The sequence below is a fragment of the Bubalus bubalis genome, chromosome 2, assembly GCF_019923935.1.
Source record: "Bubalus bubalis isolate 160015118507 breed Murrah chromosome 2, NDDB_SH_1, whole genome shotgun sequence".
Classification (NCBI taxonomy): domain Eukaryota; kingdom Metazoa; phylum Chordata; class Mammalia; order Artiodactyla; family Bovidae; genus Bubalus; species Bubalus bubalis.
Window position 1 is genome coordinate 25,542,319 of NC_059158.1, and position 22,203 is coordinate 25,564,521.

The 22,203-nt window shown below is 36.5% G+C and overlaps 1 protein-coding gene across 3 annotated transcripts in view; it reads right to left on the minus strand.

Moving 5' to 3' along the window:
* Positions 1–1,489: 1,489 nt before the first annotated feature.
* LOC102416049 (butyrophilin subfamily 1 member A1-like) overlaps positions 1,490–22,203 on the minus strand; it is a 73,228-nt gene continuing 52,514 nt past the window's right edge. For 2 of the 3 annotated variants that reach the window (XM_025268143.2, XM_025268136.2), the window contains 9 exons: positions 11,451–11,471; positions 10,779–10,799; positions 6,909–6,929; positions 5,755–5,775; positions 5,255–5,275; positions 4,389–4,415; positions 3,874–3,900; positions 3,299–3,325; positions 1,490–3,122 (listed from right to left, as the gene is read on the minus strand). In XM_025268143.2, the coding sequence (XP_025123928.2) occupies positions 2,584–3,122; positions 3,299–3,325; positions 3,874–3,900; positions 4,389–4,415; positions 5,255–5,275; positions 5,755–5,775; positions 6,909–6,929; positions 10,779–10,799; positions 11,451–11,471 (725 nt within the window). In that variant the 3' untranslated portion in view covers positions 1,490–2,583. The remainder of the gene's footprint in view (positions 3,123–3,298; positions 3,326–3,873; positions 3,901–4,388; positions 4,416–5,254; positions 5,276–5,754; positions 5,776–6,908; positions 6,930–10,778; positions 10,800–11,450; positions 11,472–22,203) is intronic. The other variant, XM_025268151.2, reaches the window with a different exon arrangement.

Here is a 22,203-nt window from a genome sequence, read left to right on the forward strand (position 1 = left end):
GGAATACCAGACTGTCTTACCTGTCTCCTGAGAAACCTGTATACAGGTCAAGAAGCAACAGTTAGAACCCTGTATGGAACAACTGATTGATTAATGACTGAGAAAGGAGTAAGACAGGGCTGTCTGCTGTCACCTTCTTTATTTAAGCTATATGCTGAGCACATCATGAGAAATGCCAGGTTGGATGAGTTACAAGCTGGAATCAAAATAGAGATAAACATCAACAACCTCAGATATGGAGATGAAACCACTCTAATGTCAGAAAGTGAAAAGGAACTAAAGAGCCTCTTGATGAGAGTGAAGGAGGAGAGTGAAAGAGTCAGCTTAAAACTAAATACTAAAAAAACTAAGATCATGGCATCCAGTCCCATTACTTCAAGGCAAACAGAGGGGGAAAAAGTGGAAGGAGTGAGAGATTTCCTCTTCTTAGGCTCTAAAATCATTGCGGATGGTGACTGCAGCCTTGAAATCAGGAGACGATTGCTTCTTGGCAGGAAAGCTATGACAAACCTAGACAGTGTGTTGAAATGCAGAGACATAACTGTTGACAAATGTCTGTAGAGTCAAGGCTATGGTCTTCCTAGTGGTCACATATGATTGTTAGAGCTGGACTGTAAAGAAGGCAGAACACCAAAGAATTGATGCCTTTGAACTGTGGTGCTGGAGAAGAGTCCTGAGAGCCCTTTGGATAGGAAGGAGATCAAAACAGTCAATCTTAAGGGAAATCAACCCTGAATACTCACTGGGAGGACTGGTGCTAAAGCTGAAGCTCCAGTATTTTGGTCACCTTGATGTGAACAGCCTGACTCATTGGAAAAGTCCCTGGTGCTGGGAAAGATTGAGGGCAGGAGGAAAAGAAGGCATCAGAGGATGAGATGGCTGGATGGCATCACTGATGCAATGGACATGAACTTGGGCAAGCTTTGGGAGATGGTGAGGGACAGGGAGGCCTGGCATGCTGCAGTCCATGGGGTCACAAAAAGTCAGACATGACTGGGTGACCGAACAACAATAAGACTTAGAAGTTTAAAGAAAGGGAAATTTTAATAAAAATTTTTTTGTCAGTCTTAATTAGAATTTTTTATTGTATTTATTGTGGAAATATTTTTCATTTATATTATTCCCTAGAAGATATTGCTGAGTAGGTGTTTGTATTTTTATTTTATTTATTTACTCCTTAATTAAAGGATAACTGCTTTACAGTGTTGTGTTGGTTTCTGCCATACAATGCAAATCATTCATAACTATATCTATCCCCGCCCTTTTTAATGAAATTGATTGCAAAATAAGGAATTGCAAATAACATCCCATGGGCGGAGGAGCCTGGCAGGCTGCCGTCCATGGGGTCGCTAAGAGTCGGGCACGACTGAGCGACTTCACTTTAACTTTTCACTTTTCTGCATTGGAGAAGGAAATGGCAACCCATTCCAGTGTTCTTGCCTGGAGAATCCCAGGGACGGGGGAGCCTGGTGGGCTGCCGTCTATGGGGTCACGCAGAGTTGGACACGACTGAAGCGACTTAGCAGCAGCAGCAGCAGAGATGCATAGGAGCATTACCAGATAATACTAGTGTGCAAGAGTTGATCGGTGATTACACATGTATAGGAAAGCAATCTACTCATTTGCATGAATTGTTATTGCACAATAAATTGCCAACATGAGAAGTGGACAATTAGATCAATTCATATTTGGAATTTTTCCAGGTTGATGTGACAGGACAGTGACAACAAGAGTTTTATTTATTAATAAGAACATACTTGAAATTATTAGCCACGATACATAAATAGGAAAGGGTATGAAGTCAGGAGTGACTGATGAATTAGAAGAAATAAAGGGGCTTAATGAGACTGACACACTGGAGGAGTAGGAGTAGTTAAGTGATAAGTACAGAACTTTACACCTCCAGTTTCACCTGCATATTCAATTGTGGGTGTCATCTGCTGCCAAACTTAAAAGGGAGAGTGCATCAGTAAGGGGAAGAATCACAAGTGACAAATATCCAACATATAAGTTGATTAAAGATATAAGTTTATGTCTCACAGAAAAGAATTCTAGGACTGGGTAATAGAGTAGCCCCATGAAATTGTCAAAAACCCAGTTCATTTTAATTTCTCCACCATCCATGTCGTATTACATGTCATATAATTTTTGAGTTCTAGCCATCATGATATATTACAGCCAGCAGAAAGTAAAGAAGAATAGAAAGGCACAATTTACCTTTAAGGACACATCCTTATAATTCAGCTGATATACAGCATCATCATTTATTCACTTTCAGTAGAGGAGATAAGGAAATCTAATATTTATATTATATTAGCTGTCATAGGAAAGTATAATAATAAGGATAAATAAAGAAGATTTAAGAAGGATAAATTAAGAAGGATAAATAAATAAAGAAGGATAAAATAAATAAGAAGGGAGAATTGATATGAGGCAATCATCAGTCTGTGTCCAGAGCTTCATCTTGAGAATGAACAAGTAAGGAATAAGAAAAATATCTATTTGTATCTCATTGGGGGAGAACTGTGATTTTCATTGGGGATCAAAGTAATCATTTCTCATGGAGTGGGGTAGACATATGAATTACAGCATCTCACATTCTTCACCTGCACAGATGGTTAGGGATCCTGACTCAGAGGACCAAAGTCTGAAAAGTGGTCTTAGGACACCACAGAAGGTAGTCTGGGGAAAGGTGAAGATGTGGGATTCATCTGTCATATTATAGAAAGATACATCTCCAGCCTCATAATCTAGAAATACCCTCACAATAAAGGGTTTTTCTCTTAGAGTAAGATGGGTTTCTGGGGAGGTGAGGGCCCAATACTCCCCCTCATAGAACCTAATGGCCCAGAAACCATTCTTTGGGGACATTGTGACCCTCCCCTTCCTTGTTACATTATCCCTACAAACTCCTAGGTCCCAGGAACAGGCACCCTTAACCTCTACGTCCCAGGAGTATCTCCCTGAGATGATGCGCAATTGACCCAGCACACAGGGAATGGAAATGAATCTCTGAGAGGAGCTGGGAATTTCTTGATACGTTTCTTGCCAGAAAACTCGTCTCCCTTCTTCAGACAGGAGGAGGGCATGATGAGCAGTGGCTGCATCCAGGGTCATATTTACTGCAAAGACAAGTAGACCATCATGTTTCTGGGAAGGCTCTCAGTAGGCCTGGGCCAGAGGGTTCTCATTCTGTGAGGACTCCTTTGACCCTGGGTAGATCAGCTCACTTGCACCCAACATTCCTCCAGACTGTCCCACAAAGAAAGAGATCCCTTGTGGATCATCACATACTCACCAGCTTTGAATTCTTCTTTCCTCCAATCTACAAGGAACAAGTGAACATGAGAACCTACTATCTGAAAAAAAAAGCTGCCTGTCTGCCAAAAATACTATGAGTATAAACTCCCTAGGATTAATTCAAGAATAATAGCAATCAAAGAATACTTTTTTATAAGTTAAACTGTTTTTTAAAACATTCTTCTAAATTATGTCTGACTTGAGACTTGACCCATCCCTATGCCCTCTAAGTTGACATTCCTGCAGGATAAATATCTAGACTCTATTTACAATGTTTGAGAGAAAATAGGGAACATGGTGTTTCTGACAAAATAGCTTGTTGATCACATTAGTTTCCTCAGATTTTAGCCAGTGAAAACCACTTTATATAGAATGTAAGACAATTAAAAAGTCTGCTAAAATTTAGCATTTCACACACATTATTATCTCTTATCATATGAGTAATCTATGGAATTCATGTTATGTATGCTTTGGAGTTTCTTTGATTTTTAGTATATGTTTTACACACAGTAGATGTTCATTTAAAATATTTTTGATCATAGGATTTTCTTCAGCAGGGTCTGTGTAACTCACCAGGGTATAATGGTACATTCCTCCAGGCTGCAAAAGAACAAAATAGGAAACCCTTTACCTTTTTTTTCCTTACCCGATTTCTCTTACTATTGTTTTCTTTTTCTGTTGTCTTTATTCCCTTTCTTGTTTTGAATCCCTTGGGCTTTCTCTTTCTATCCTGTATTATCTTCATACTCTGTTTTTTCAAACATGAAAATAAAAGTGGTCAGGTGTAGAAAAGGTAGAAATAAAGAAGCAACAAAAGATCAGAAGGATATTGGAGGAGGGTGAGGAAGATTAAATAAAGACGAGAAGGAAGAAAGGAGGAAAGGAGAAAAAATATGCTGAATTACTCATCATTTACCCTTCAAATACAATTCACTGAAATTACAGAAATTTAGAAGATAATGTTAGAAATTCTTCTTTGCTGACTACAGACATTTTTATTTTGTTTTCCCATCCTATCCTACTGCACTAGGGGCAAGACTCAAGATAGACACAAGAATGGAGTTTTCTGAGAGCTAAGCATTACTCACCATGTTTGTATTGAGTCTTCCTCTTATCTGAGGGACAATATAGAAACACACATATATGAGACAGGATTTCTTAACATCATAAGGAAGAGGCAATTAAAGCCACACATCTGCCAATGTTTGTGTTTGCATACTGATCAGGTATTGCTCATTCAAAAATAATGACAGAAATCTCTAAAGTTCATTCCATATGAAACATTTACTAGAGTATGAAGAATACAGTTTGACATGTAGAGTGATGAGGATATAAATAATTCTTATAATAGGTTACTAAAATTGTATTGGAATATCTTATAAAATCATTTTAGAATTTAGGAATATGTTATCAATGAAGTTTCTCTGAGTCAAAATGCAATACAAAAGATGCTGAAGGATGAACAATTTGTTGAATAATTGAATTAATCAAAGCAAATATGAAAGAAGAATAATAGCTATGATAGGAAACAAAAATAACAAGGCAAAATCAAGAAAAACATTTATATACCTTGGTGTCTTGAGAATACGGTCAAGAGAAGTTCACTAGCAAGTCTTAAGATTACATTTGTTATCAATAGACAAAGTCCTTCTGGATGAACTTCTCTCATTCACCAGGTTTGGAGCCTGAGTTCAGCCTTCTAAGAACTGGGACAATATCATGTACAAAACAATGGGCCTTGCATCTCAGAAGACAACTTGGAGAACCCAAGTTAAGGAAAACGTTCTATTAAATGGATAAAACCACATTCTTCTAGCCTAATCCCTTTCATGTCAACAAGCTTATGACAAAATTATGATAATCATCTGAAGATTATATCAAAGGAAGGGAGGGAAGCAAAGAAAGTATGTTTCTAGAAATTATATCATTAAAAGGATGTAAAAATAACAGTTACCAATTTCATTCTGAAGTTTCCCTGAAAAGTAAACAGAAGAAACTCAAATAAGTGTCAAGGAAAAACAACACAGAAAATGAAAATATGCTGAAAATTTTTGGTTCACAGAAAAGTTCACTAGCAAGTCTTAAGATTACATTTGTTATCAGTAGACGAGGTCCTTCTGGATGAACTTCCCTCACTCACTAGATTTGGAGACTGAACCCTTCTAAGAACTGGGACAATATCATGTACAAAACAATGGGCCTTTCATCTCAGAGGACAACTTGGAGAACCCAAGTTAAGGAAAACTTTCTATTAAATGGGGAAAACCACATTTTAAAGAAAATTTATTATTAATGGAGAAAACCACATTCTTCTAGCCTAATCCCTTTCATGTCAATAAGCTTATGATGAAATTATGATCATTATCTGAAGATTATATCAGAGGAAGGAAGGGAAACAAAGAAAGTGTGTTTCTAGAAATTACATCACCAAAAGGATGTAAGAATAACAGTTACCAATTTCATTCTGAAGTTCCCCTGAAAAGTAAAATGGAAGAAACTCAAATAAGTGTCAAGGAAAAACAACACAGAAAATGAAAATAAGCTGGAAATTTCTGGTTCACAGAAAATTTCCAGTTCACCGAAAATGGTAGGATGAATGTAATCAGAAAACAAAACAAAACAAAACAATACAAAAATGGGAAATTGGCAAGGAATTCCATTTATATCTTAGAAAAGTGAGAAAAAGAAATGAATTCCATAATTGACTAAATAAGAAGAATGGCTAAGGTGTTGACAGAAACTAACTAGGATTTGATCTGGTACATATTTCTTTTATGCATAGTTTTAAGGATATAAGTAGTTAAAAATTTTGATCAAAAATATACTTAATAAAATTATCTTAGAGTGAATGTTATCTTCGTTGTAGTGTAGTGATATTGATTTTCTAATTTTACAAATCTTTCTAAATATATAAGATTAAGCAGGATATCATTAAGTGAAAACATCATTTGTATATTTAGGGTAAATGTGTAAGTCCTGAAAAAGTCTTTCAGGAAGATATCACAAACATTGATAAAGTGAATGGCTGTAATAAGTCGGGGTACAATATTTTTGAAAGGCAGATGGTTTCTAAATCTTTACACTTAACACAACTGCAATATATTTAGTTTAGTTGTCAACTGAAGGACTTTCAAAATCAGTTGTGAAAGCCTGTAGTCTCTGGTTTTATCATCTACTGCAGAAAGCCAAGAATTGAGTGTCATGGCTCTAACTAAATTCTTTCCATTCCTATTAACTTACATAATTGAATGTTTTCTAGAAAACATATATAGAATAGAAAACATCTACCTATCAACTTCATGACTTTCATCTTACCAACTTCTTAATGAAACTTGCAAGTCCCTGCAAGACAGAAGCCAGTCTTTATAGGGAATGCATGGTATGAAGTGAAAAGAGAAGGAATGGAAAACTAGAGAAGGTATGGAAACAGAAATGGACAGATTGAAAATGGGAGAATTCCCACACCAAAATATTAGGGTTGGAACTAATAGACATGCAGGAGAAAGGCATGCCAATACAAGGAATACAGATGAGAAGTCAGGCAATGTTAAATGTTGCATCAGTCATTTTAAAGGGGATCAAGACTAATGAGACATCAGAAAATTTACCTAGTTTATTCCGAAGTACTTCTAAAAAAAAAAAAAAGGGAAAATAAGTGTAAATGACATAGGGAAAAACTACAAAGAGAATGAAAATTTTTTGGAAAATTCATATTTAAAATTAACCATATCCGGTTTCAGATGAACACACACACACACACACACACACACACACAGAGAAATTGACTCAGAGGTCAGTATTGTTCAAAGATATGCTACAGTAAGTGAAGAAAGGAGAAATGGAGTTAATGTAGTTAATTGACAAATGTTTTAGGATGTTTAACCACTTCTGGTGGTTAATTTGTAAAATTACTCTTGATCCCTTTGGCAATATTTCGGCTCCTATTGTCTTGTTCATTAGCTTTAGTATGGTCATTGGATGTTTTTAGATGTATTAGTCAATTCATATCATTGCAGTAGCTACAGTGTATAAAGTTGCCACAAACACTGTTTAAAGGAATATCGAAGCACTGTTGGCGTAGATCATATACTGTCAGGTTTCTGAGTGCCTCTTTTTACAACCGTTATTGCCACCAATTAATTTGCTACCTTGTTGTATGTGAGTTTCTGTTTAATTCATGCATGAATGAAACTTAACCCAATCACATGAGTGCTGAATCTAGGAGAAAGGAGTAGGTTTTCTGAGAGATATTCTGTTTCTCAACAACCATGCTTTTTACTGTTTCTACTCCTCTTTGAGAGAAAATATTTAAACACACAATATAAGACAGGTTTTCTGAACATTATAAAGCTGCAACTAAAGTGCTACCTCTCCTAATGATTGTTTCTGCGACATTTTCAAATCATGTTCTTTCTGTAATTAAAGAGGTACATCTCTATAACCCATTCTACTGAAAATATCACTACAATTTGAAGAACACTATCATGTGATATGTAGAGATATAGAATTATAAATAATTTTTGTGCTAGAATATTAAAAAGAACTGTGTAATTATCTCAGGACATAACTTTAGACTTTAGTGATTTATTATCAATGACATTTGAGTGAAAAAAAAATAGGATCCAAAAGGAAGAGCGATTTGGCAAATTAACAATCAAATGAGTAAAAATAAAAATGAAAGAGGATTCCTAACTATGGTTGGAAATTGAAAATAACTGGGCCAGGAAGGACTAGTGTTGGAAGGACTGACTTTGCAGCTGAAACTCCAATACTTTGGGAATCTGATATGAAGAACTGACTCATTGGAAAAGACCCTGATGCTGGGAAAGATTGAAGGTGGGAGGAGAAGGGGATGACAGAGGATGAGATGGTTGGATGGCGTCACTGACTCAATGGACATGAGTTTGAGTAAACTCTGGGAGTTGGTGATGGACAAGGAGGCCTGGCGTGCTGCTGTCCATGGGGTTGCAAAGAGTTGGACATGACTGAACGACTGAACTGAACTGAACTGATGAGTAGTGATTTGGAACATTTTTGTTTGTTTTACAAACCTATTGGCCATTTGTATGTCTTTTTGGAGAAATGTTTATTCAAATTTTTTGTCCATTTTTAATTGACTTATTTGGTTTTTGCTGTTTTCAGTAAAATGGTTTTTTGGGTTTTGCCATTGTGAGCTATTTGGTTTTTGCTATTGAATTCCTTATATAGTTTGGATATTAACTCTTTCAGATACATGGTTTGCGAATATTTTCTTCCATTCTCTAGGTTGCTCTTTACTTTGTTGGTCATTTCCCTTGCTGTGCAGAAGCTTTTGATGAAATCCCATTGGTCTGTTTTCAAAAATTTTTTATTGCCTGTGCTGTTGGAGTCATATAAAAAATATGCCCAGACTAATGTCAAAGAGACTTTTCTCTAGGTTTTCTTCTAATAGTTTTAAGACTGAAATTCAAGTCTTTAATCCATTTTGAGTTGATTTTTATATAAGTTTGAAAGAAAATTTCCATTTATTCTTCTATTTTATGTTATTGATGTCATAATTTACCTGTTTTTGTGTTGAGTATCTATTAACAAATTATTATTTTTTAATTCATTTTTAATTGGAGGCTAATTGCATCACAATATTGTGTTGGTTTCTGCTGTACAACAAAGTGAATCAGCTATAAGTATACACATATCCTCTCCCTCTTGAGCCTTCCTCCTAGTCCCTATCCTACCCCTCTAGTTCATCACAGAGCACCGAGCTGAGCTCCCTGTGTTATAGCAGTTTCCTACTAGCTATCTGTTTGTTTCTTTATTTGTTTTAAACAGTTTGTCTTTTAACTTTTTAAAAACTAGAGTTAAAAGTGATTTATGTACCATTTATGTAAAGTGATTTATGTACCATTTATGTAAAAGTGATTTATGTACCACTGCAGTACTACAGTATTCTGAATTTGACTGCATAACTTCACCAGTGAGTTTCATATTTTCAAATGTTATGTTACTAATTAATATCCTTTCATTTCTACATGAAAAATTTCATATAACATTTCTTGTAAAGCAGGTTTAGTGGTTATGAGTCAGCTTTTTGGTCCGCAAATTTTTTCTTTCTTTTTCATTGTTGGAGTTTAGTTTTGCCAGATATAATATACTTGTTGGGCAGTTATTTTTCTTTCAGTAGTTTGAGTATATTATCCAAGTCTCTTCTGACCTACAAAGTTTCTTCTGAGAAATCCATTGATAGCATTATGAGGGAATTCTTGTATATGGGTTTCTCTCTTCTCTTGATCCTTTCAAAATTCTCTAGTTTCTTTGTATTTTTACTATGAAATATTCAAGAAAAATTAATGCCAAACTTTCTCAAATTCTTGCAAAAAAGAATGGGAGAGGAAACTTTCAAACTCATTTTATGAGGCCAGCATCACCCTAATGCCAAAATTATGGAAGAAAAGAAATCTAATACAAAAACCTCAAGAAAAGAAATTTATAAGCCAATAAACCAGCCACAAAAAGACAAATACTGCATGATTCCACCTAAATCTAGTATCTACAACAGTCAAATTCATAGAATAAAAATGTGAAGTGAGGATTGTCAAGGGCCATGCTGATGGTCAAATAGGAAATTATTAATGAATAGGCATGACGTTTCAGTTAAGCAAGAGAAATAAATTCTAGAGATTTTCTGTACAACATTGTATCTATAATAAACAACATTGCATTGTACACATAAACTTTTATTATATCTCACATAAGTGTTCTTAGCATAATACAATGAAATTATTGAATTATAGTTTGTTCAAATTGAATTATAGTTTGTTCAAATTTCCCAAGGCCATTTTCTTTCTACAGGGAAACCTTCACTCAAAAATTTTTTTCATCAGCTTAATAATCAGTATTGTTGCTCTGAACTCTTGTCTTCAAAAAAATAGAGATGAAAAGTGAGAGTTCATTCCCCCATAATTTGTCAATTAGTACTTTTTTGCATTTCCTCAGTTTTTTACCTTTTACTGATGTTACTCACTGAGAACAAAAGATTATTTATTACCTAATATTCCTTCTAATAGAGGGTGATTAATTCTAAACATCTGCAATAAGAGGTAAAATAAACTTTACTTAATTTGTATAGTGGTTTAAAAAGCAAATTCTCTGAGCACATTTTAGACAAAATGCATATTTCCTCTACTTAAAAATTCCAGAAATTCAGTAGTGTATAATTAATGGAATTCATTATCAAACATGGTTCATGTATGTCTATTTTTTAACAGAGAACAACTTGTAGCATGAATAATTTAAATGCAATAGTGTTTAAGTGCAAATGGAAACAACTTTGTTGACTTCAGTTGGAGTGAGAAAATATAAGGCACAATGATGTAAATTGAAGTCATATAGCATACAAGGAACATGTTGTTTCAAAGACAGTAAAACAACAAGGAACAAGGCAACATGGACAAAAGATCCAAAGACTATGTGCACAGTGTAAAATGGCTAATGGAACTTACCATTTTCTACTACTACTGCATCTGAAAAACAAAGAGAAATATTAATTTATTTAGTTGATTATTCAATCAGAATAATCATAGGTTGTGGTCAGTGTCATGTTTTCTGAAAAATATATAGATGGTATTTTATTCAAACCCAGAGTCAGGGAGCTAATTGAAAATGGCCTTCTCTGATGGCTTTTATAGATATTTTCTTGGGAATGATTATGGGAAAATGAATAAACTTTAGAGAGGAAATATGCACTCCTCTCTCAGGATAGTTGAAAGAATATAATGTGCCCAGATAGGGACATATCAACTTAGAATTAAACAGATTGTAAAGGAGAAAAATTTAGAGCTTTTATCCAGAAAATGACCCTGATGATCGTGGCAGTGGATCCTTTAATCTGTTTTTCAACAAACTTATCATGAAGATACAGAATACTTCTGAAGCACAAAGTGAAGATAATAAGCAAAAGGAAAGAGAATGAAGGAAGGGAAGAGAAAGGAAGAAGGGGAAAGAATGAAACAGAACATGGAGTAGACCTGAAAGCAGAAATGTAGTATGACATGTGGGAAACTAAGTAGGAGTAAGAGAAAGTAAAAGGCAAAAGAAACAAAATGAGGGAGTGAAAACAAGGGAAAAAATCTCTAACAGGCAAAGTAGCAGAGTGCTTGAAGAATAAACGTTACCAGGTGTCTGCAAAAATTGATCTGAAAAATAAAATGGAAAGTACCATATTAATGATGTAGGAAACAAACAGATTAAAATCTTAAAATCTGCTTGCACAAGGGTAAAGGTAGCAAGTTGAGGGTTAAGAAGAAGAAATTAACAACCACTGATTTTTCTGTTTTCAGTAACATTAATGTCCACTGTGTTACAATAACATAGCCTTATATTCCACCACGGATGGATTAGTAAGTACTATGACTTTCTAAATCCCCAAATAGCCTCAACTGTCTTATACTTCTTTCTTATTCTCTCTTACTGTATCATTTCTGCTTAACTTTTCCTTTGACATTATTTGTTCCCTTTCCTCAGTACTTTGAATTTTTTGCCATTTTCCATATAAAAACAGAAACTTGGTAATTTGTCTTCTCATTTTTTTTTAATATTTGCCAGTCTGATTGATCAATTGCATTATTTTTTCAAAGAACAAACTTTGTTTTATTAATTTTCTCTATTGTTTTTCTGCTTTTAATATCATTGGTTTCTCATATTATATTTATTATTTATCTTTTCAGAATTGCTTTGGGTTTATTTTGTTCATTTCAAAACTTTCTTAATCTGTAGTATTAGATAATTCATTGATATGTTCTTAATTTTGAATACAAGAATATAATTTACTAAGATGGTGGAGGAATAGGATGGGGAGACCACTTTCCCCCCAACAAATTCATCAAAAAGCATTTGAACACTGAGTAAATTCCACAAAACAACTTCTGAATGCCGGCAGAGGACATCAGGCACCCAGAAAAACAGCCCATTGTCTTTGAAAGGAGGTAGGAAAAAATATAAAAGATAAAAAGAGAGACAAAAGAGTAGGGACAGAGCTCTGTCCTGGGAAGTGAGTCTTAAAAAAGAGAGAACTTTCAAACACTAGGAAACACTCTCACTGCTGAGTCTGTGGCAAGCCTTGGAACCAGAGAGGGCAACATAACCGGGAGGAAAAATAAATGAATAATTAAAACCCACAGTTTACATGCCCAACGGTAACTCCCACAGTGGAGAAGCAGCGCAGACTTTTGCATCCGCCACTAGCAAGTGGGGGCTGAGCAGGGAGGCGCGGGCTGCATTGCTTAGAGTAAGGACAGGGCCTGAATGCCCCGAGGGCAATCTGAGGGAACTAACTTGGGATAGCAAACCAGACTGTGGGATAGCTACCACGTGAAAAGCCCTAACCTAAGACACTGCCAGGCCCGCTCAGAGAACAAAGGACTGAGCAGAGCTAGCCAGCTACAGACTGGCCCATCCTCCTCCATTCACAGGCAGGTGAGGGCAGCCAGAGCTGGAAAGGGGCAATCACGGCCCCAGAGAGGCATTATCTATGAAACTGCAAGCAGGCTTCCTTGCTAACCAAGACTTCTTGGGATTCTGGACGGTCAACATCCGCCTAAGAAGGTGTACCAGATGTACACTCAGAAAACTGAGCTGCAGGGACAGGGGAGGCGATAAGTTGCAGAGACCGTGTTCACCAAACACCTGGTCACCTGAGCTGCTCGGACCTGGGAAGAGCACAAAACGCAGGTCCAACGGAGTCTGCGCCTCTGAGGACTACCCGAGTGCCTGAACCTGAGCGGCTTAGACCTGGGAGGTGCATACAACCCAGGGCCGGCCTCAGACAGATCCTGGCAGAGCAGCCTAGAGCCTAAGCAGTGTAGACAGGGAAAGAACACTCGCCATAACCAGGGGCAAACCCAGTGTGGCCAAGACACTGTGAGCACACGCCAGTGTTATTTGTTTGCAGTGTCCCTCCCCAAGCACGACTGAACAAGTGAGCCTAAAAAAGTGTCCACCACCGCCCCCTTGTGTCAAGACGGAAATTAGACACTGAAGAGACCAGCAAACAGAAGAAGCTAAAACGGAGGGAACCTCCTTGGAAGTGACAGGTGCAATAGATTAAAACCCTGTAGTTAGTACTGACAACATAGGAAGGGGCCTATAGATCTTGAGAAATATAAGCCGGACCAAGGAACTATCTGAAAATGAACTGACCCCACACTGTCCACAACAACACCAGAGAAAGTCCTAGATATATTTTTACTATCATTCTGTAACTTAAATTTTTTTTTTAATTTTTAAGTCCCCTGTTACTCCTTTAATTTTAATTTTTGTAACCTACTATTACTTTTCCAAAAAAGTAATAATTTATTTTTTTAAAAGCAAACTTCATATATATATATATTTAATAATTTTTGTGACTTTTTTTCTTTAATATTGTATTTTTGAAAGTCCAACCTCTACTCTAGATTTTTAATCTTTGCTTTTTGGTATTTGTTATCAATTTTGTACCTTTAAGAACCCAATCTTCAGTACCCATTTTTACTTGGGAGCGAGATTACTGGCTTGAATGCTCTCTCCCTGTTTGGACTTTCCTTTTTCTCCACCAGGTCGCCTCTCTCTCCTCCCTCCTCCTTCTCCTCTCTACCCAACTCTGTGAATCTCTGTGTGTTCTGGACAGTGGAGAACACTTAGGGAACTGATTACTGGCTGGATCTGTCTCTCCTTTTGATTCTCCCTTTTCTGCTTCTGGCCACCTCTGTCTCCTTCCTCCGTCTTCTCTTCTCTGTATAACTCCATGATCATATCTGAGCGGTTCAGACTGTGGAGTGCACATAAGGAAGTGATTACTGGCTAGCTTGCTCTCTCCTCTTTTGATTCCACCTCATCTCATCCTGGTCACCTCTATCTCCCTCCTCCCTCTTCTCTTCTCCATGTAACTCTGTGAACCTCTCTGGGTGTCCCTCACTGTGGAGAAACTTTTCATCTTTAACCTAGATGTTTAATCAATGGTGCTGTATAGATGGAGAAGACTTGAAGCTACTGTAAAAATAAGACTGAAAACCAGAAGCAGGAAGCTTAAGTCCAAATCCTGAGAACACCAGAGAATTCCTGACTCCAGGGAACATTAATTGACAGGAGCTCATCAAACACCTCCATACCTACACTGACACCAAGGACCACCCAAGGACCAACAAGTTCCAGAGCAAGACATACCATGCAAATTCTCTAGCAACACAGCAACATAGCCTTGAGCTTCTATATACAGGTTGCCCAAAATCACTCCAAACCCATTGATATCTCATAACTCATTACTGGACACTTCATTGCACTCCAGAGAGAAGAAATCCAGCTCCACCCACCAGAACATCAACACAAGCTTCCTTAACCAGGAAACCTTGAAAAGCCACCCATACAACCCCACTCACAGTGAGGAAACTCCACAATGAAGAGAACTCCACAAACTGCCAGAATACAGAAAGGCCACCCCAAACACAGCAATATAAACAAGGTGAGGAGACAGAGGAATACCCATCAGGTAAAGGAACAGGATAAATGCCCACCAAACCAAAAAAAAGATGAAGAGATAGGGATTCTACCTGATAAAGAATTCCAAATAATGATAGTGGAAATGATCCAAAATCTTGAAAACAAAGTGGAATCACAGAAAAATAGCCTGGAGACAAGGATTGAGAAGATGCAAGAAAGGTTTAACAAGGACCTAGAAGAAATAAAAAAGAGTCAATCAATAATGAATAATGCAGTAAATGATATCAAAAACACTCTGGAGGGAACCAACAGTAGAATAATGGAGGCAGAAGATAGGATTAGTGAGGTAGAAGATAGAATGGTAGAAATAAATGAATCAGAGAGTTAAAAAGAAAAACGAATTAAAAGAAATGAGGACAAGCTCAGAGACCTCTGGAACCCAACTTTCGAATCATAGGAGTTCCAGAAGAAGAAGACAAAAAGAAAGACCATGAGAAAATACTTGAGGAGATAATAGTTGAAAACTTCCCTAAAATGGGGAAGGAAATAATCACCGAAGTCCAATAAACCCGTAGAATCCCAAATTGAATAAACCCAAGGCGAAACACCCCAAGACACATGCTAATCAAATTAACAAAGATCAAATACAAAGAACAAATATTAAAAGCAGCAAGGGAAAAACAACAAATAACACACAAGGGGATTCCCATAAGGATAACAGCTGATCTTTCAATAGAAACTCTTCAAGCCAGGAGGGAATGGCAGGACATACTTAAAGCGATGAAAGAAAATAACCTACAGCCCAGATTACTATACTCAGCAAGGATCTCATTCAAATACGAAGGAGAAATCAAAAGCTTTACAGACTAGCAAAAAACTGAGAGAATTCAGCACTACTAAACCAGCTCTTCAAAAATGCTAAAGGATCTTGTCTAAACAGGAAACACAAAAAGTGTGTATAAACTCAAACCCAAAACAACAAAGTAAATGGCAATGGGGTCATGCTTATCGATAATTACCTTAAATGTAAATGGGTTGAATGACCAAACCAAAAGACAAAGACTGGCTAAATGGGTACAAAACAAGACCCCCTATATATGCTATCTACAAGAGACCCACCTCAAAACAAGGGACACATACAGACTGAGAGTGAAGGGCTGGAAAAAGATATCCCACGCAAATAGACACCAACAGAAAGCAGGAGTAGCAATACTCATATCAGATAAAATACTTTAAAACAAAGGCTGTGAAAAGAGACAAAGAAGGACACTACATAATGATCAAAGGATCAATCAAAGAAGAAGATATAACAATTATAAATATATATGCACCCAACATAGGAGCACCTCAATATGTAAGACAAATGCTAACAAGTATGAAAGGGGAAATTAACAATAACATGATAACAGTGGGAGACTTCAATACCCCACTCACAACTATGGATAGATCAACTAAACAGAAATTAACAAGGAACACAAACTTTAAATGATACAATAGACCAGTTAGACCTAATTGATATCTATAGGACATTTCAGCCCAAAACAATGAATTTCACCTTTTTCTCCAGTGCACACGGAAAATTCTCCAGGATAGATCACATCCTGGGCCATAAATCTACTCTTGGTAAATTCAAAAAATGTGAATTTTGAATTTTTGAAATCATTCCAAGCATCTTTTCTGACCACAATGCAGTAAGATTAGATCTCAATTACAGGAGAAAAACTATTAAAAATTCCAACATATGGAGGCTGAACAACACGCTGCTGAATAACCAACAAATCAGAGAAGAAATCAAAAAAGAAATCAAAATATGCATAGAAACGATTGAAAATGAAAACACAACAACCCAAAACCTGTGGGACAGTGTAAAAGCAGTGCTAAGGGGAAGGCTCATAGCAATACAGGCATATCTCAAGAAACAAGAAAAAAGTCAAACAAATAACCTAACTCTACATCTAAAGCAACTAGAAAAGGAAGAAATGAAGAACCCCAGGGTTAGTAGAAGGAAAGAAATCTTAAAAATTAGGGCAGAAATAAATGCAAAAGAAACAAAAGAGACCATAGCAAAAATCAACAAAGCCAAAAGCTTTTTCTTTGAAAGGATAAATAAAATTGACAAACCATTAGCCAGACTCATCAAAAAACAAAGAGAGAAAAATCAAATCAATAATATTAGAAACAAAAATGGAGAGATCACAACAGACAACAGGGAAATACAAAGGATTATAAGAGACTACTATTAGCAATTATATGCCAATAAAATGGACAACTTGGAAGAAACAGACAAATTCTTAGAAAAGTACAACTTTCCAAGCTGAACCAGGAAGAAATAGAAAATCTTAATAGACCCATCACAAGCACGGAAATTGAAACTGTAATCGGAAATCTTTCAGCAAACAAAAGCCCAGGTCCAGACAGCTTCACAGCTGAATTCTACCAAAAATTTAGAGAAGAGCTGATACCTAGCCTACTCAAACACTTCCAGAAAATTTCAGAGGAAGGTAAACTTCCAAACTCCTTCTATGAGGCCACCATCACGCTAATACCAAAACCTGACAAAGGTGCCACAAAAAAAGAAAACTACAGGCCAATATCACTGATGAACATAGATGCAAAAATCCTTGACAAAATTCTAGCAATCAGAATCCAACAACACATTAAAAAGATCATAAATCATGACCAAGTGGGCTTTATCCCAGGGATACAAGGATTCTTCAATATCCACAAATCAATCAGTGTAATACACCACATTAACAAATTGAAAAATAAAAGCCATATGATTATCTCAATAGATGCAGAGAAAGCCTTTGACAAAATTCAACATCTATTTATGATAAAAACTCTCCAGAAAGCAGGAATAGAAGGAACATACCTCAACATAATAAAAGCTATATATGACAAACCCACAGCAAACATTATCCTCAATGGTGGAAAATTGAAAGCATTTCCCCTAAAGTCAGGAACAAGACAAGGGCGCCCACTTTCACCACTACTATTCAACATAGTTTTGGAAGTTTTGGCCACAGCAATCACAGCAGGAAAAGAAATAAAAGGAATCCAAATTGGAAAAGAAGTAAAACTTTCACTGTTTGCAGATGACATGATCCTCTACATAGAAAACCTTAAAGACTCCACCAGAAAATTACTAGAGCTAATCAATGAATATAATAAATTTGCAGGATATAAAATTAACTCACAGAAATCCCTTGCATTACTATACAATAATAATGAGAAAATAATGAGAAAGAGAAATTAAGGAAAGAATTACATTCACCAATGCAATGAAAAGTATAAAATACTTAGGAATATATCTACATAAAAAACAAAAGACCTATATATAGAAAACTATAAAACAGTGGTGAAAGAAATCAAAGAGGACACTAATAGATGGAGAAATATACCATGTTCATGGATTGGAAGAATCAATATAGTGAAAATGAGTATACTACTCAAAGCAATCTATAGATTCAATGAAATCCCTATCAAGCCACCAATGGTATTTTTCACAGAACTATAAAAAATAATTTCACAATTTGTATGGAAATACAAAATACCTAGAATAACCAAAGCAATCTTGAGAAAGAAGAATGGAACTGGAGGAATCAACCTGCCTGACTTCAGGCTCTACTACAAAGCCACAGTCATCAAGACAGTATGGTGCTGACACAGAGACAGAAATATAGATCAAGGGAACAAAACAGAAAGCCCAGAGATAAATCCATGCACCTATGGACAAGTGAAAGTGGAGAGTGAAAAAGTTGGCTTAAAGCTCAACATTCAGAAAATGAAGATCATGGCATCCGGTCCCACCACTTCATGGGAAATAGATGGGGAAACAGTGGAAACAGTGTCAGACTTTATTTTTCTGGGCTCCAAAATCACTACAAATGGTGACTGCAGCCATGAAATTAAAAGACGCTTACTCCTTGGAAGGAAAGTTATGACCAACCTAGATAGCATATTCAAAAGCAGAGACATTTCTTTGCCAACAAAGGTCCATCTAGTCAAGGCTATGGTTTTTCCTGTGGTCATGTATGGATGTGAGCGTTGGACTGTGAAGAAGGCTGAGCGCTGAAGAATTGATGCTTTTGAATTGTGATGTTGGAGAAGACTCTTGAGAGTCCCTTGGACTGCAAGGAGATCCAACCAGTGCATTCTGAAGGAGATCAGCCCTGGGATTTCTCTGGAAGGAATGATGCTAAAGCTGAAACTCCAGTACTTTGGCCACCTCATGCGAAGAGTTGACTCATTGGAAAAGACTCTGATGCTGGGAGGGATTGGGGGCAAGAGGAGAAGGGGACAACAGAGGATGAGATGGCTGGATGGCATCACTGACTCGATGGACGTGAGTCTCAGTGAACTCCTGGAGTTGGTGATGGACAGGGAGGCCTGGCGTTCTGCGATTCATGGGATCGCAAAGAGTTGGACACGACTGAGCAACTGATCTGATATGATCTGATGGACAACTTGTCTTTGACAAAGGAGGCAAGAATATACAATGGAGAAAAGACAATCTCTTTAACAATTGGTGCTGCGAAAACTGGTCAACCACTTGTAAAAGAATGAAACTAGAACACTTTCTAGCACAATACACAAAAATAAACTCAAATGGATTAAAGATCTAAACGTAAGACCAGAAAGTATACAACTCCTAGAGGAGAACATAGGCAAAACACTCTCTGACATAAATCACAGCAGGATCCTCTATGACCCACCTCCCAGAATATTGGAAATAAAAGCAAAAATAAACAAATGCGGCCTAATTAAAATTAAAAGCTTTTGCACAACAAAGGAAACTATAAGCAAGGTGCAAAGACAGCCTTCAGAATGGGAGAAAATTATAGCAAATGAAGCAACTGACAAAGAATTAATCTCAAAGATATATAAGCAACTCCTGCAGCTAAATTGGAGAAAAATAGATGGGCCAATCAAAAAATGGGCCAAAGAACTAAATAGACATTTCTCCAAAGAAGACATACAGATGGCTAACAAACACATGAAAAGATGCTCAACATCACTCATTATCAGAGAAATGCAAATCAAAACTACAATGAGGTACCATTTCACACCAGTCAGAATGGATGCGATCCAAAAGTCTACAAGCAATAAATGCTGGAGAGGGTGTGGAGAAAAGGGAACCCTCTTACACTGTTGGTGGGAATGCAAACTAGTATAGCCACTATGGAGAACAGTGTGAAGATTCCTTAAAAAACTGGAAATAGAACTGCCTTATGATCCAGCAATCCCGCTGCTGGGCATACACACTGAGGAAACCAGAAGGGAAAGAGACACGTGTACCCCAATGTTCATCACAGCACTGTTTATAATCGTCAGGACATGGAAGCAACCTAGATGTCCATCAGCAGATGAATGGATAAGAAAGCAGTGGTACATATACACAATGGAGTATTACTCAGCCATTAAAAAGAATACATTTGAGTCCGTTCTAATGAGGTGGATGAAACTGGAGCCTATTATACAGAATGAAGTAAGCCAGAAAGAAAAACACCAATACAGTATACTAAAGCATATATATGGAATTTAGAAAGATGGTAACAATAACCCAGTATACGAGACATCAAAAGAAACACTGATGTATAGAACAGTCTTTTGGACTCTGTGGGAGAGGGAGAGGGTGGGATGATTTGGGAGAATGTCATTGAAACATGTATACTATCATGTATGAAACGAGTCGCCAGTCCAGGTTCGATGCACGATACTGGATGCTTGTGGCTGGTGCACTGGGACGACCCAGAGGGATGGTACAGGGAGGGGAGGAGGGAGGAGGATTCAGGATGGGGAACACGTGCATACTTTTGGCAGATTCATGTTGATATATGGCAAAACCAATACAATATTGTAAAGTTAAAAAATAAAATAAAATAAAAAAAATGCAAATACTGTGGGGGAGGGTAATCCATTTATCTTTCTGTTATTGATTTATAATTAAATTTATTTATGGTCATAGAGCATAACTTCTATTATTACAGATTTGTTACAGCATGTGTTGTCACCTGGATTTTGTTTTAGGTGTACATTCTATGAAAAATTGAGAAAAAAAGTGTGTTCTACAGTTATGTGTAGAGTGCTTCATAAATATCAAGTTGAGGGTCTTATTTAGATCTTCTATCAATAAATCCTATTGTTTCCTGTCTACTGAAAGAGGAATATTGGTGTATTCAAGCATTATTCTATGAAGTTTTTGCTTCATGTATTTGATGGTTTTTGTTGTAAAGTGTATATTTGTTGTGAGTTTAGATTATGGTATTTTGATGAATTTACTGTTTCCTCATTAATTAATGTCCACTTCTACTCAAAATATTCTACTTTGAATTCTTTTTTATATTAGTATAAAAAAGCTTTATTTTAGTGTTTATACTGCATATCTTTTTATACTTTGTTTACTATCCATATTTTTTATTTAACTGATAATATTTTTATGTGAACTTTTAACAGTGTGTTAAAAATATAATTTTAATTTTAATTGTCATATTTAGTTCATTTTGATTTAATATAGCTATTTATATGGCTGGACTTAGGTTTACTACTTTATATTTGGTTTATGTTTGTTCCTTGTTTTCTTCTGTTTCCCCATTTTTACTTTTAAATAAGTTATTCCAGTACATTTTAGCATTTCATTTAAATTTGATTATTAGCCTTTGGCCATGTCTCTTTATATTCTATTTCATATATGAGTGTTCTAGAAATTTAAAAAAGTGTATACCTAAGTTTTCACATTCTACTCAGAATCAATATTCTACCATTTCAAGTAAAACATAGAACTCTTACATCCATATATGTACCTTTCCTTTTTTGCATGCATCACCTCTACACATATTAAGAACCACACAATGTTAAAATTATTTCATTTAATAGTCATACGTATTTTTGAAAATTTAAAATTGGAAGGGGGCGGTCCTGAGATGGCAGAAGAATAGGATTGGGAGACCACTTTCTCCCCTACAAATTCATCGAAAGATCATTTGAACGCTGAGCAAATTCCAGAAAACAACTTCTGAATGCTGGAAGAGGACACCAGGCACCCAGAAAGGTAGCCCATTGTCTTCAAAAGAAGATAGGACAAAATATAAAAGATAAAAAGTGAGGCAAAAGAGTTAGGGATGGAGACCCGTCTCGGGAGGGAGTCTTAAAAGAGGAGAAGTTTCCAAACACCAGGAAACCCTCTCACTGGTGGGTCTGTGGGGAGTTTTGGAATCACAGAGGACAATATAACTGGGAGGAAAAATAAATAAATAAATGAGTTAATAAATAAACCCCACAGATTACGTGCCTAATGGCAACTCCCAGCAGAGAAGAAGCCCAGATGCTCCCATCCATCACCAGCAAGCGGGGACTGAACAGAGAGGTGCAGGCTACCTTCCTTAGGGTAGGGACCAGGCCTGAATGCCCTGAGGGCAATCTGAGGGAGCTAACATGAGCTAGCAACCCAAACTG